The following is a 14,395-nucleotide window of genomic DNA, read 5'->3' as shown; positions in this document are numbered from 1 at the left end:
TGGCAGAGGGCATAATCATTTACATTACCACCATCTGTAGTGCCATGGATCCACAGGCACTGCAACCCATGGAACTAACAGCAGTATCCTAGTCTGATGCTATGGCTGGCTCAGTGACTCCTCTGGTTTTAAACACATCAAGGATGCCTACTCCCACGTCCCCATACGTATACTTGCTTTTTGTGGCAAGTGGTCTGCATTCCTAGTTTAAAGTACTCATCGTCTGTATCACTACCTCCCCAAGAGTCTTCACCGAGTGCCTGGCAGTAGTGGTAGGAGGGTGGTAGAGGTCCTTGACCTTGAGTTGCCCTCTGTGGCAGTAGTCAAGACTAATGTCTTAACAGAAATGCTTCAAGCGTGGGTCACCCCTTCTGAACCAATTATCCCATTTAATAAATCCCTCACAGATATCTTCTTTGGGGCTTGGCCCAAGCCCTGCACAGGGGCTTATGTGAACAGGACAATTGACCACCGTCATAAACCCCACCCGAGGGAACTTCTTTTTCCTCACCCAACACCCCAGAGAGGTAAGTGGCCCAACCCTCCAATTTCCGAGCCCTAGCACATTCCCAACCACCCTACCGGGTAAGGAATTCAAAAGGCTGGACACCTTGGGTAAGATAATCTTTATTTCTGCCAGCTTGGCATTGCATTCTGTGAACACTGCATGCCTTTTTCGGCTTTTACTCCCATTGCCTTTAGGATTTGGTTCCGCAGGAGCTGCGTATGGTCCCAGAGGAAGCCATAGCCATACCCTCCCAAGCTGTGGTTGATGGGAGCGGTACAACTAAGTTCACAATACGATGTGGGCTGCACACAACAACCTACCAGGCAGAGTGGTTTATTTGTCAGTGGCCTTACGGAGCCACGCCTGGCTGAGGACAACTGGCTTGTTAGTGGATGTCCAGGCATCACTTATGGACTTTCCCTTTGATGACTCCCATCTCTTTGGCAACAAGAGGGACTCATCACTCATCAAGGGCAGCAGGGTTACGGCCAGGTCAGTGAGCCTTTCCATGTTCCCCCGGCAACCTCAGTCCTCCTATCGTTCCTTTTGCAGCCACAGAAGGGGTTTCCAGCTGTGTGTCTACTCACCCAGCCACCATGGCTGACAAGCTTCCCAGCTGCTGCGTGGCCAAGGGTGAGGCACCCACAGACCTCGTGGGTCAGGCAGCCAGAAGCGAGCCAAGTCATCCTTGTGACCCTGAGAGTTTGGAATCCTGAGATGTTGAACATGGCCATCGGTCCCCCATCAGGCTCTCCCTTTCAGAAGATCTTCTGTCACAATAGCAGGAGAGGGTTCTCCACCTGAACCTGTCAATGCTCTGCTTTCATATGTGAAGATTAAGCAGCGACAATAGAAAGTTTTCAGCCTTCTGCCCGAAGTCTATATTGTCATCTTGGAAACTAGGAGTCCCTTCACCACGACGCTGTATGCCTGCTGTTGGGGCAAGTTTTTGGCATGGTGTTCAGAGAAACAGGTTGACCCCTTTCCCAGGTACTTCTGTTTATTCTTTCTCTTGCCCGGCAGTGCTCTGCTCTGGGCACCTTAAAAGGCTGTCGTTTCTGCCATTTCGGCATTTCTTTGGTTACCTGATCAGCTATCCCTCTTCAGATCCCCTGTTGTACATAGGTTTCTGAAAGGTCTTCAACATTTGTTCCTTCCTTCACGCTTAATCATGCCTCAGACAGACCTAAATTAAGTTTTGAATTTCCTGATGGTGCGCTCCTTTTGAGCCTCTTCTCAACTATCCTCTCAGGCTCCTAACTATCAAGACAACCTTTCTAGTGGCAATAAGATCTGCCCAGAGTGTCAGTGAGCTCCAGGCTATATCATTTAAGCCCCCAAACCTCAACAATTTCCCAGACAAGCTGGTCCTTTGCGCTAGAGCATCCTTCCTACTGAAGGTGGTGACTCCCTTAAGCCAGTCCTTCACCCTGCCTCCCTTTTATGCTTTGCTTCATCCTTCTAAAGAAGAGGAGTGACTCCACTTACTGGACCTAAAAAGAGCCTTGCGGTTATATCTTGATCACACACAAGCGTTCCAGGTGGATAAACAACTCTTTGTGTGATATGTCAGAGCCCAGAAAGGGAAGACAGTAAAGAAACAGACCATCTCCTGTAGATTGTACTCTGTATCAAAATCAGTTTCGCATTGGCCGAAAAGGAAACCCCCTCAGGGTTTTCATTCTCATTTCACCATAGCCAAGCCTGCGATCTCTGCGTTAGCACACAGAGACATCTGCCAGGCACCTCTGCACACATTTACCAAGTATTACTGCCTGGAAAGTCATGTCTTTAAGGATGGGCTCTTGGCCTGTTCGGTCCTGCAGTACTTTTTAGTGTGAAATTGTTTGCAGACCCAGTTCCACGGAGGTATTGCTTGGGTGTCTGTTTTAAGGTGAAGAATCTGCGGCTAGAAGTCTGTATCAGATGAACAAGTTACTTGGCTTTGGTAACGCATTATCTGGTAGACTGTGTCTAGCCGCATATTCCTTACTGACCCACCCTTGCTACCTGGACTGCAAACAGATTTTTAGGGATAGGGCTGATTCCCTTCCAGGCCCTAGTTTTCCACACCAGTGGTAGGTGTTTTTCATGACTGTGCTCCTGCCGTGGAAAGTCACGAAAAGAAACTGACGTCAGTGCGCTGGGGTGGCACCTATATAGGCACCATGCACGTAACTTCCGGTGTGAATGACACTGACACCACCACACAAAGACGAATAGCGCTACTTATCAGCACACAGATACTGCTTACAAAAAATTTCCAGATCCAGTCTGCCTGTGGATAATTCTAAGGTAAGTAATCTGCAGATAAATAAGAGTCTCTGACAGATAAGGCGTTACTGATAAGTAACTTGTTCTACAGTGACTGTGCATGTGGTGTGATGTGACTTGATTCCGTCACCTCCACCCTTTTAGAAATTAGTTCTAAAGTCTGAATTACATCATAGGTTGTAGCTAGCTGAGAAGGGTTATTGTCAGCTGCCACTCGATGTTCTACATACTTTGATAATAGGTTCTGCTACGTGTCAGCTCCATGTTTGTCTGTGGCACAGTCTCGACTCCTAGTTCATTTCTTGCATTTAGGAAATGCTTTGTGGAGTTGATGCCAATATTGTCAGTGTGGTCAGGGACATAGTAGCGGTTGTTGTCTCCTTAAATGAAACCTGTGCAAAAGCCATGGTGGATTGTGGTTCACCACTACTGTCATTCACAGTAGTTATGATGATGAATATTTTAGATGTAGTGGCAGATACTAGATGAGTGGACAAGGTAGTTGAATTGAAGAATCAGATATCATTGCCCCTATGTCTGGTGTTGGGACAATATTTGCAGTACTCACTGCAATTAGAGGTGTGGTTATGGTTTTTCGGGATTGAACCAGTAGTGCCAGAAGTTTGCTTTGTATATAGGCCTTAAGGGCATATTGCTGTGGTGGTAATGGTGGGTGTACAGTTGTTTGGGGGCTAAGCTCCCTCTTCAGTCCTATGTCCTCCACAATGACAATGGGGAAGAGTGTTTAATTTTAAAGTTTTACTATTTAAATTGTAGTCATTTTGACTTATTTGGCTGTCGTATATTACACTTAAGGAACACTTCCGGAACAAAAGTTGTCAAAAAACCCTAAAAAATGATGGAAGAATTATCATGCTATTTGGTATTTGGGTAATGATAATCTTAACCTTTTCCTTATTTTAGAAAACAGACAAATTCTGTGTATATGTATGCAGCGTCTACCTGACTAATCTGCTCCTCCAGGTTTAGCCCCACCTTTAATCTCTTAAATACTGGCAAGGTTCATTAAGAATTTGGCTTGCTCTTCCATGGTGTGAGTTTCAGTTAAGGATGTGGACCTAATTCTGTTACAAAGCTCTCCTGTCTGTGTTGAGAGCAAATCCCTAACACAATTCTTTAAATCTTGGAAACCTTTCTTGTAGTTGTCTAGCATCCTCGGGTACGATGGGACTGCATTGACATTGACTTTTATATCTTTCCATATCTTGGCTCTGGTGTACACACTAGATTCTTGCTACAAATATGCTATTCACCGGCTACCTCTTTAACCATCTCATCTTCAAGTATCTGCAATTTTGATTCACTTAACTTATATTTTGTAATTTGCTCAAGAGCCATAGTAATTTCAAGAAATATAAGTTAAAATGGGTAGCCCTTTGTTCTTGATTGAAGAGTTTTGAAAATCCACAAAATGGGTATCTAGATATATTTGTATTGCAGATATAGGCAAAAAAGATAATAGTAAAGTAAGTAACTCCTCCAAAATGCTAGGCAAGCGAGGAGGGAGCACACTGCCTCTCATCCAAGCACAGTTCACCCCATTGCATCCGAGCACAGTTCACCCCATTGCATCCTGGTAAACACAGTTCGCTTACTTCAAAGTTGCAGGAGTTTTTCACCAAAGTTGATGCAGGTAGTGCTGTTATCTGTAGACACATTTTTCTGGGTTTAGCCCTTCATCAATAGACAGCAAAAGTATTCGAGAGAAGAGAAGTCACCTGGGGTTGCTGAAATGCTGCCCAAATCTTCACAGTACCACTCCACAAGCACAGAGGTGCATCCCAGGTGAACTCGTCAGCTCATTAGCTCAATGGAACCTTTTAAACACGAGGGGAGGGAGCACACTGCCTGTCATCCAAGCACTGTTCACTCCATTGCATCCTGGTAAATGCAGTATGCTTCAATGTTGCTGTAGTTATTCACCAAGTGTGGTGCGGGTAGTGCTGTCATCTGTAGACACGTGTTTCTAGGTTTAGCCCTTCATCAGTAGAGAGCAGAAGTATTAGAGAGCAAAGAAAAGTCATCTGGGGTTGCCGAAATGCTGCCCAAGTCTTCACAGGTCATGGTACCACTCCACAGACACCCTGGTGCACGCCAGGTGTCTAGAGATAACAGCATTATCTGCACCACCTTTGGTGAAAAACTACAGCAACTTTCAAGTAAGCTCACTCTACTCCTCTGCGCTCTACGGCACTCTGCTCTCCACCATTTCACTCTATGGCACTTCACTCTGCCACTGCCCTCTACAACAGTGCACTCTACACCACTTTACACCACTACACTCTGCAATACTCTACAACTCTACTCTGCGCCACTGACCTCAATGCCTCTGTGTTCTATTCTTCAACACTCTATTGCACCCTATGCCAATGGACTCTACACCACTCTAATTTACTGTGCACCACTGCACTCTATGAAACTGCATTGTACACCACTTCACTCTATGCCTTTCTACTCTGCATCACTCTGCTCCATTCTAGTGCACTCAACCCCTCTCTACTGTGCACCATTATACTCGCCACCACTCCACTCTGGACCATTCCAGGCTAGGCCACTCCAGTCTGTGCCATCTACTCTGCAACACTACACTCTATGCCACTGCACTCTACTGTGCACTACTTCACTCTGCCATTTTAATCTACTTGAAACAATCTACTATATGCTGCTGCACATTACTCTGCCCCACTCTACTGTACACCACCCTACTCTGCACCACTCTGCCACTACTCTGTGCCACTCTACACCATTCTACTCTACACCACTGCCCACTATGCCACCTCTACTCCAAACCACTGCACTGTATGCCAGTCACTTAACACCACTTTACTCAAAAACAACTCACTCTAAGCCAACTAGTCTGTCCCACTCTACTCCATTATAATCTACTATACACTCCACCCCGCTGCAGGCTAAGCCACTCCATTTTACTCTGCACCACTGTATTCTAGCCCACTGCTCTCAGCGCCACTCTACTCCGCGATCACCCTCCTCTGCTCCACTGCATGCTACACCACTTTAGTCAAAACCAATGTACTCTACGCCACTGCACTCTAATCTGCACCACTGTTCTTATGCCACTTCACTCCAGATTTTGTCTGAATTTAGCTTGAGACAGTTGGTCCTCATCCAGATGCTGATGTCGGTCATCGTGCTTTGGAAGTTGGTTTGTGCAGAAGCATTGTTTGTGAGGGATAGGACGAACTGAGTGTCGTCGACGTAGGAGACGATGTTGAGTCCGTGGATGTGTGTGATGTCCGCCAATGGAGTCATGTGGGTGCTAAAGAGGGTGGGACTGAGGGAAGAGCCCTGGGGAATGTCATGGATGAAGTTGAGGTGTTACATGAGGGTGCAGAGACAAAGGGTGGGAGAAGGATCCTCCGTGTTATGCTGGAGAGGAATGAGGAGATCCAGTTGAGTGTGTTGTCTTGGATGCCAATACTGTGGAGTCTGGTGATGAGTGTGTGGTGCAGACACTGCTGAAAGCTGCTGATAAGTCGAGGAGGATGAAGGCTACTGCTCCCCTGAGGTCGAGGAGGTGTCTGATGTCGTCAGTTGCTGCGATAAAGACGGTCTCGGTGCTTTCATTGGGCCAGATTGGGATGGATATAGCATGTTGTGTTCGAGGTCGCCCGTGAGCTGGTGGTTGATGGCCTTTTCAAAGACTTTGGTGGGGAATGGGAGGAGCGAGATGGGGTGACAGTTTTTGAGCTTGTTGGAGGCGGCTGAGGGTTTCTTCAGGAGGGGCTTGACCTTTGCGTTCTTCCAGGCATCTGTGACAGTGGCTGTGGGGATGAAGGTGTTGAGGATTTCTGTGAGGGATGCTCCGATTACTTCTCTTCCTAGGTTGTAGAAGCGGTGCAGGCAAGGTTCTGCGGGGGATAAGGAGTGGATGGAGGTCATGATGGCAATGGTGTCTTCAGTAGAGAGCTGCTTTCATTCGGTGATCAGGTTGGGGGGGGTGTTTAGGGTGCAGGGGTGATAGAGGTCGGTGGGCTGTGGGTCAAAATTGCTGTAGATGTTGTAGTTATTGTGGTGGATGTAATCCACTAGCGTGTCACAGAGGGCTTGGAAGGGGTGAATCATGTTCTCTGTGGCAGAGGGGCATGAAAATTCTCTGACGATGCTGAAGAATTCTTTGATACGGTTGGCACTTGCCTCAATGGGGGTGGTGAGTGCTTCTTTCTTGGTGTTGCTAAGTTGGTGGTGGTATCTGTTGAGGGCGGCCCTGAAGGAGTCCAGGTAGGCAGGGTTCCTGTGGGAGCGTCAGTGTCTCCCTAGTTTCCTTCAGTGAATGTTTGAGGGTCGGAAGTTCTGGAGTGAACCATTTGGCTTGCTTGGTCGGTTTGCTGGTGGTGGTGCTTTTAAGGGGGCGATGGTGTCGGAGGCTAAGGAGATCTAGTTGAAGAGGTTTTCGACGCAGAGTTTGAGGGTGTCTGCGGAGATGGGTCTAGTTTCTATGAGGTTGACGATCTAGAGTATTTCTGTGACTTTGCCCCAGCTGTGGTGGGGAAGGGTGAGGGGGGTCTCATTGGGGCTTCAGGCAGTCCATTGATGCTGAAGTTGACGATGTTGTGGCACATCCATGTTACCTCAGTGGTGTGGAAGAATTTGGCTCTGTTGCTGGTGGTGAAAATGGGGTCCATTGTGTGTCCTGTGCTGTGCATGGGGGCAGTGACCAGCTGAGAGAGGCAGATGATGCTCATATTTTCGAGGAGTGAGGTGGAGTTGGCGTTGTCCACCAGGTCTTCTAGGTGAAAGTTAAGGTCCCCCAGGAAGATGCAGTGGTTGGAGTCAATTGCCAGAGTGGCGATGAAGTCCAGGATGTAGTTGCATAAGCTGTGGCGGGGGCCAAGGGATTTGTAGGCGAGGGATCCTCTGTTGGTAGTATTGGCGTCAGGTTTGATCTGGAAGTTTAGGTGTTCCATGATCGATGTTGTGCCATTGCCTGAGGCGGTGCAGTGGAAGGAGTCTTTGTGGATGATGGTGATGCCTCCGCCGTGTCTGTTGAGGTGGTCGTGGTGGATCATCTTGTATCCAGGGAGTGTTGCGGTGGCGACGTCTAGTGCAGATGTGGGGGTGAACCAGGTTTTAGTGATGAACAGTATGTCGGGAGCGAGGGTGGTAATGGTGTCCCAGATTTCTATGGCATGCTTGTAGAGGGGTCGGATGTTAAGTAGTGCTCAGTGGAGTTGTGGTTTGTGGCAGGGTGTCTGCTGGGTAGAAATTGCGGTGGTTCCTAACTCGCAGGAGAAACAGCAGTTGAGGCCTTTTGTGGAATGAGTTGCGGCGATGCAGCAGATCCAGGGTTCCTGGTGCTAGGCGCAAATGGGGTTGCGGTAGGCGCTCGTTTGGCACGCTAGAGGCGTGCCCACTGCACGGCCGCGCAGCAGCCGTCATCAAGTAGGTCCTGAGGAGGGTGGGGCAAATGGGAGGAGGGTGGGCGAGAGGCACAGGAGGATAATAGTGAGAAGAAGGGGGCAGGGCAGCTACACACCGAGGAGGGCCAAAGGGGGATGGAGAGAAATACTAAACAAAACTAACTGATGAAAAAAAACAATAAACCAGTGATGAACACAAAAAGTCCAACAATCAGGGACTATCCATAACAGATAACAGAGACAGTAACAGTGACAAACTATACAAGGACCAGTGACTCTACGAGGGAATCAGACACACAAGAGCAAAGCAGACACAGAGGACAAGCTAACAGGAGAACCATGGGAGGCAGAGCAGGAGAAAGCTCAGCACGGAGCTAGCAGGAGTCCGTGGAGAGCAGGGCTCGGGACTTCTCTGACAATCTGCTCTGCTCTATATCACTCTATTCTACAACATTCCACCCTACTCAACACCTTCTACGCCACTACCCCTGCTTTACACCACACCACGACACACTATAACATGACCACTCCACTCTACTCCTTTCCAATCTGTGACACTCCACGCCACTGAGCTGTACTCTACAACACTCCTCCCTACTACACTTTTCAGCACTCCACTCCATGTCACGCTCCTTTACACCACAAACTTTTAGCAAAGCAAACCGCAGCCACACTGATATACAACACGGCTAAAACATATTGGCAAAGCCAGTATCACTTGCGTAGGTGAGACATTTTCGCTTTGCCAGTGCTTGTTTTTCTTCTGATCATCCAGTTATTAATCATAGAAAGTCAGCATAAGAGGGACCATCTTTGTCTTCTTTCCATAATAAATTGAACTGTCTGCATACTAGCGTCAGTTATCCTAGTTGTGTGACAATTACGTGAGATCGCTTATGGTATTCGGTCTTGTAGTGATGCTAGGCTTGCCATGTAAGTTAGAGAAGATACTATGCTACTTGCTGAACTGAAACGCATGCTCCTCCATGAAGAGTATGAGACAATAGAAAGGAAATGGTAGACAAAGCCAGTTGCCCTTGGAATGAGGGGGGACTAGCCAGATGCTGAAACCATCAGAATAAAGTTACAGTGCTCCTATGTTTTACCGAAGACTCAGACCAACAGCTCAAGTTTAATTCCCTGTGCCATTTTACACTGTGTGGACTTGGCCAGAACCCTCTTGGTCAAGCAGCTGGATTCACTGTGGCCTGGTAATGTCATGCAGCCTTGCTAGTATTCGACACAGTGGAAAGGTCCAAAGAACACTGGTATCATAACATTTGGTAGAACTTACCTACACACATCTGATGACACAACCCCCCTGCCTTCCAGCGGAGGGTAGCACACGTGGCCACTTCTGCCACACCCCTTTCACCTTCCTTAACATCATTAGCTGGAAAAGGAATGTCATTTATCTGAGACACAGGAATCATTTTCATATAGTACTAAAATTTGTAAAGGCGTGCAGCATGTGAGTGCGCCCTTGGCTTATCTATTTCATCATAGTAAGTGGTCGGACGCAGCTTTAAGGTCAATGAATCTTTTGACTCGTTTAAATTAATATGATTAGGTGTCATATAACAGCAATATTAAACAACAATAATCACCAAATATTTAGTAAAGAACGCACAATGGCCCCTTTGGCCACGAATAACCACACCTTTGAGTATCAATTAAAATGTTTATTTCCATAAATTACCAACGCTAAGGTCACAAAATGTATTCTCAACACCAAATGGCACAAGTAAAGAAACATCATAGGCTGTCTGATTTGGCTAAAGAATCTTAGTTTAAGCAGAACAATAAGAACAATAATCTTAATAGTTAGAACACTTATCCATAACATCAATATATGAGCAGGAGAGATAAGATACATTTGATTCAGAAATAAACAATGTCAAGTCATGGGTATAGAGAAAACACCTCACTAACTTCAGATTAGCATTAGCATGTTGGGCTTCATGCAAATCTTTTAGCAACATTAATTTAGAAAACATCTTGCTATGGCGCTATCAAAAATAGCAGCAGTATTAAAACAGTAGCAGCTGGTACCTGAAAAACAAAAGACAAACACAATACACAGATATTATTTACCTCTCCCTAAGGTAAACAGCAACTAGGGTATAACTTCATCAGAGGGACAACAGTGTCAGCATCAGGACAGGAACAGGGAAAGGAGGATGGTTTAGAATTTTTTAATTTTGGAATATAAGAATACTAAACCATCATAGCATTAGTTCAGTATTGAACAGGCACAGTAAACTCCTAAAATAATAAAGCACCAGAATGTCAGTAGACTGACTGGCAAAGCATGAAGTGTCAAAGTGACAGGTAACAAAGAATGCTCCTGTAAGAAGCACATCAAAGAAATAATGGCTCTCTACTTCTTTGGACTCAAACATTAAATTAAACTTGCTAAACATTTGTCATTGGCTGAAAATATCATGAGAAGAAAAAAAACATCCAATTACAAAAACATTAGATATCACAATTGCATTAAACGTTAGCTTTCAGAGCATTGATTCGCTTCAGTTCCCTTTCCGTAAGTTCATAATTTACTAAATGTATCTTGTGCACATCCTCTTCTGACTGTGATCAGTGGACCCGTTGTTTTGGCACATTTCAAATATGCTGTTGCTGGACAGTAGTTACAAAGATATGGAAACATTTTCTTCACACCATTTCCTCAATAGAAACACATTTCCATTAATATATTGCACAGAACAAATTCATGACTTGAACAAAAGACGTTTGTTACAGAAAAGACATGAGCACATACAAATGTAGCAACAGTAAGAACACTGGGAGTTAGATAACTTCTCACTGTGGCCTTGTCTGTCTGCTTGAGGCGCAGCAGAAAACCAAAAAATACTCATTATTTCAGCATTTATTTTAGCAGAGAACATGTCCTTAAAAAGACAGAATATTTTCTCATTACAAAGTTAGTACATTATTATAAAACATGTGCAGGCCTTGCATTCGATGGTAGCCAATAAAAAGGTACATTCTGTGTCAGCATTATTGTTAACATTAGATCATTTCACACATTAGTACATAAGTATGATTACGTAAAAGATAACTATTAGTAATGATTTTCTGCGCCCAATAAGGCCTTATAGTGCACTGAGTTGAGTATTCGTAAGGGGACTTGTAACATATGTCTGCAGACTGACTTGATTGATTCTAATACAATTATCCTTTAAATATTCACTTTGCCATGGTAAGATGTACATTAAAAGTATGTCTTCCAGTGGCTTGATACTCATTTGTCAGTGCAATCATAATATCTGCGTTGAGTTTTCTGGACTATATTATGAATAGGAATTGTGTACATTTTAGGTTATTTAATTCCCAGATAAAAGTTGGGAAACAATCTAACCTCATGACCCAAAATTGCCAGTTGATTAGGACCATGTTAAAAATAGGCCTTTAGATTGACAACTACACTGCACCTCCTTTCTTGCTCAAGTGACATAATAGCTGTGCCCTATTTTCTCACTCCTTTCGTTGTCCGTTTGTTTCTTCACTACACGTTTTTATGACACGTCTTCTGTTTCAGGAAATGATTTGTCCTAAAACTTGTATTCGTTAATGAATTTATTTTTGGGGCCAGGGAAGAAGTAACGTTTGTATGGATTTTGCAACACAAAATAGAGGAAAAGCTGTTTGTTGTATGGTTGCTGAGGTCTGTGTTGGTGGTGGTGTCAACCAAACCACCCTATTCACGTATTGCCCTCAAGCGCCTTCGTAGTCAGCTGCTATTCTGGTTTAGGAAGTAGAAATGGGTGAGTGGACCTTTACATTTTCAGAGGGAGTAGAGATTTGGTGCACCGAAAAGGACAATGATAATAACTGCAGATAATGGCCATGTGTTTACCATTTTAATGTTGTTCTGGATCCGTAATCCTATGTGGAAAGTTAGGTCCAAGTGAGTGGCAATCACTGATAACATGAAACCAGGTATATGCCAATTCAGGTAAGAATAGTTTAACTATAGTTTTTTTCTGCAGAGGATCAGTGCAGTTATAAATTAAATTTAGCATCTTGTCTTGACCTCTTCTCAGCCTACAGGCATGTATTGTAGTATACTGGTTTAGTTGCATTTTCATTAAGGTCTGGGAAGGTGGTGATATTTATTGTTACCCTTCCATCTTCATTCACTCTCTTTAAAAGTCTTTTATGCATTTTGTCTCCACAGCTGCTGCGATTGGAAACGGAACGTATTTTGCTGTTAATGCAAATTATTCAGCACAAGGCACATATTCTAAACCCGACCCCTCAGGAATGAAATACATGTATCTTACCAGAGTACTCACTGGATTATTTTGCGTGGGAAAGCATGGAATGATTACTCCACCAGCAAAAAGTACTCAAGACCCCACTGATCTGTATGACAGTGTGACGGACAATGTTGCAAACCCTTCTATGTTCGTAATATTTAATGATGTTCAGGCTTACCCTGAATATTTGATCAATTTCAAATAACCAATAAGCATTTTTTCTGCAGAACCTTGCCCTAGTAAAATAAATTGACCTGTACAATTTTGTAGGAATTTGTAATGAACACTTCAGTTCTTAAGCCACCAATTGCCTTCTTCCAAATATAGATTGTTTTCCTATGTTTGTACAAAAAGATGATGCCTTATGTAATATATACCTATATATGTATGTGTGTGTGTAATAAAGGACTTTTCCTTACGTTTTTTGTAGTTGCACCATTTCATACAATTGAAGATATGTTTGTATTAGTCCTGTGCAAATATTTTGTTGTCAGCATAATCTCAATTAATTCCCAAATTTCTCATTATGTTGAAGTACACAAACATTTTACTAGTTCAAATGAAGTGACATTTTGCATTGCTTTTACTGGGGAAAATGGTTCGGATAAAAATGTTTTGCCAAGAGACACTTTGTCCTAGAGCCAGTCTCCTGCCTTTATTTTTTCTGAGCGAGTTTTTCCCCCACAAAGAAAGTTACTTGAGATAGAGGAGAAATGTGTACACGCAATTTTGCAGCAATATACTTACTATTTATTTTCATTATTTTATTTAGCATGTATTACACAAAAAATTATAATTTCACATGCCCCTAGAATGTATTAATGACAGGAGTATTGTGTAATGCAACACCATGGACAAATCAGGTGAGTTTTGAGCTGTATGGGTGTTTATTTGCACAAAAGGCCATCATACTGTATAATGTTGTCTGTTTACTTAAGACGTGTATTGTATATGACATGGTCCGGTTCCATGTCCCAGTATGACACAGCCACGCTCGACTGGGAGGCAGAGGAGCCCGGTGGCCCTGTTTCCTGTACCAAGTAATTTATGAAAAAATGAAATATTTACTACTGCTTCCCCGTACTTCTGTATGTGGTATAAGAAGGACTACAACATACAAACACAATCCTATTCTTAATACACTTGAAAATCTCTGCCGAGAGCATCTTCTCTGCTTGTGCAGGACACCCCATCTGAAAAGGCTGATATTATGCGGCTTCAGGGCAGGGAGGCTTTCAAGGGGTACGACGTATTTAGCTTCTTATTGGATCCAAATTTTGTACTGCACAAACCCTCTCTTTTGGGGCTAAACTAAAGCTTTACTGAAGGCTCAATAATAAAATAAAACTTAACCCCTATGGGAGTGTTCATCCTGTAGCATCTGGTGATCCCTAACATAAGTAAAGCATTTTTCCAGAAGCCGACAAAAGTGCTCCTTTTTAGTTGGCTAATTGATGTTTTAGTTTGGCCCTAATGTACACACTTCTGGGTTATAATGTAGAGGACATAATGGTTTCTCACAGACTGAAAACCCCTGGGCTTTCACAGTAACGTTATATCTACCTTACCCTTTTGGAAGATGGAAAATCATATAAATAGATCCTTCACACCACAGACCCTGTAGCCATGCTCTTAACTAGGGTATTCTGGATTTGCTGATGTGTAAATATGGATTGTGAAAGAGCACACGCACAGGAGGATGCTTCCTTTGTATGCTCTTCAGTTACTGGTGTTCACCCACAACTGTTAACTGACATGTAAAGAAACTGTGTCCCCAAAGACCAGTGAAAAAGCCTAAAAAATGTACTCAGTTGAAGAAAAGAAACTCAAGCAGCACCGCTAAAATGTAGGCAGCTGCACTTTGTATCTGATATTAAAAAAAAATATATATACTTTTTTACGAAAAAAATGTTTTTTTTGACAGATGTTTGTGT

General features: G+C 43.9%; 1 protein-coding gene across 1 annotated transcript in view; it reads left to right on the top strand.

The window, feature by feature from the left end:
• LOC138284949 (protein mono-ADP-ribosyltransferase PARP14-like) overlaps positions 1 to 12,879 on the top strand; it is a 745,301-nt gene extending 732,422 nt beyond the window's left edge. Inside the window, exon 18 of the mRNA XM_069224296.1 lies at positions 12,380 to 12,879. Coding sequence (XP_069080397.1) covers positions 12,380 to 12,666 — 287 coding nt within the window. The 3' untranslated portion in view covers positions 12,667 to 12,879. The remainder of the gene's footprint in view (positions 1 to 12,379) is intronic.
• Positions 12,880 to 14,395: the final 1,516 nt, after the last annotated feature.

The sequence above is a fragment of the Pleurodeles waltl genome, chromosome 3_1, assembly GCF_031143425.1.
Source record: "Pleurodeles waltl isolate 20211129_DDA chromosome 3_1, aPleWal1.hap1.20221129, whole genome shotgun sequence".
In the NCBI taxonomy this organism is placed as follows: Eukaryota; Metazoa; Chordata; class Amphibia; order Caudata; family Salamandridae; genus Pleurodeles; species Pleurodeles waltl.
The sequence above is the reverse complement of the archived record's forward strand: the minus strand, read 5'-3'. Positions and strand labels throughout refer to the sequence as shown.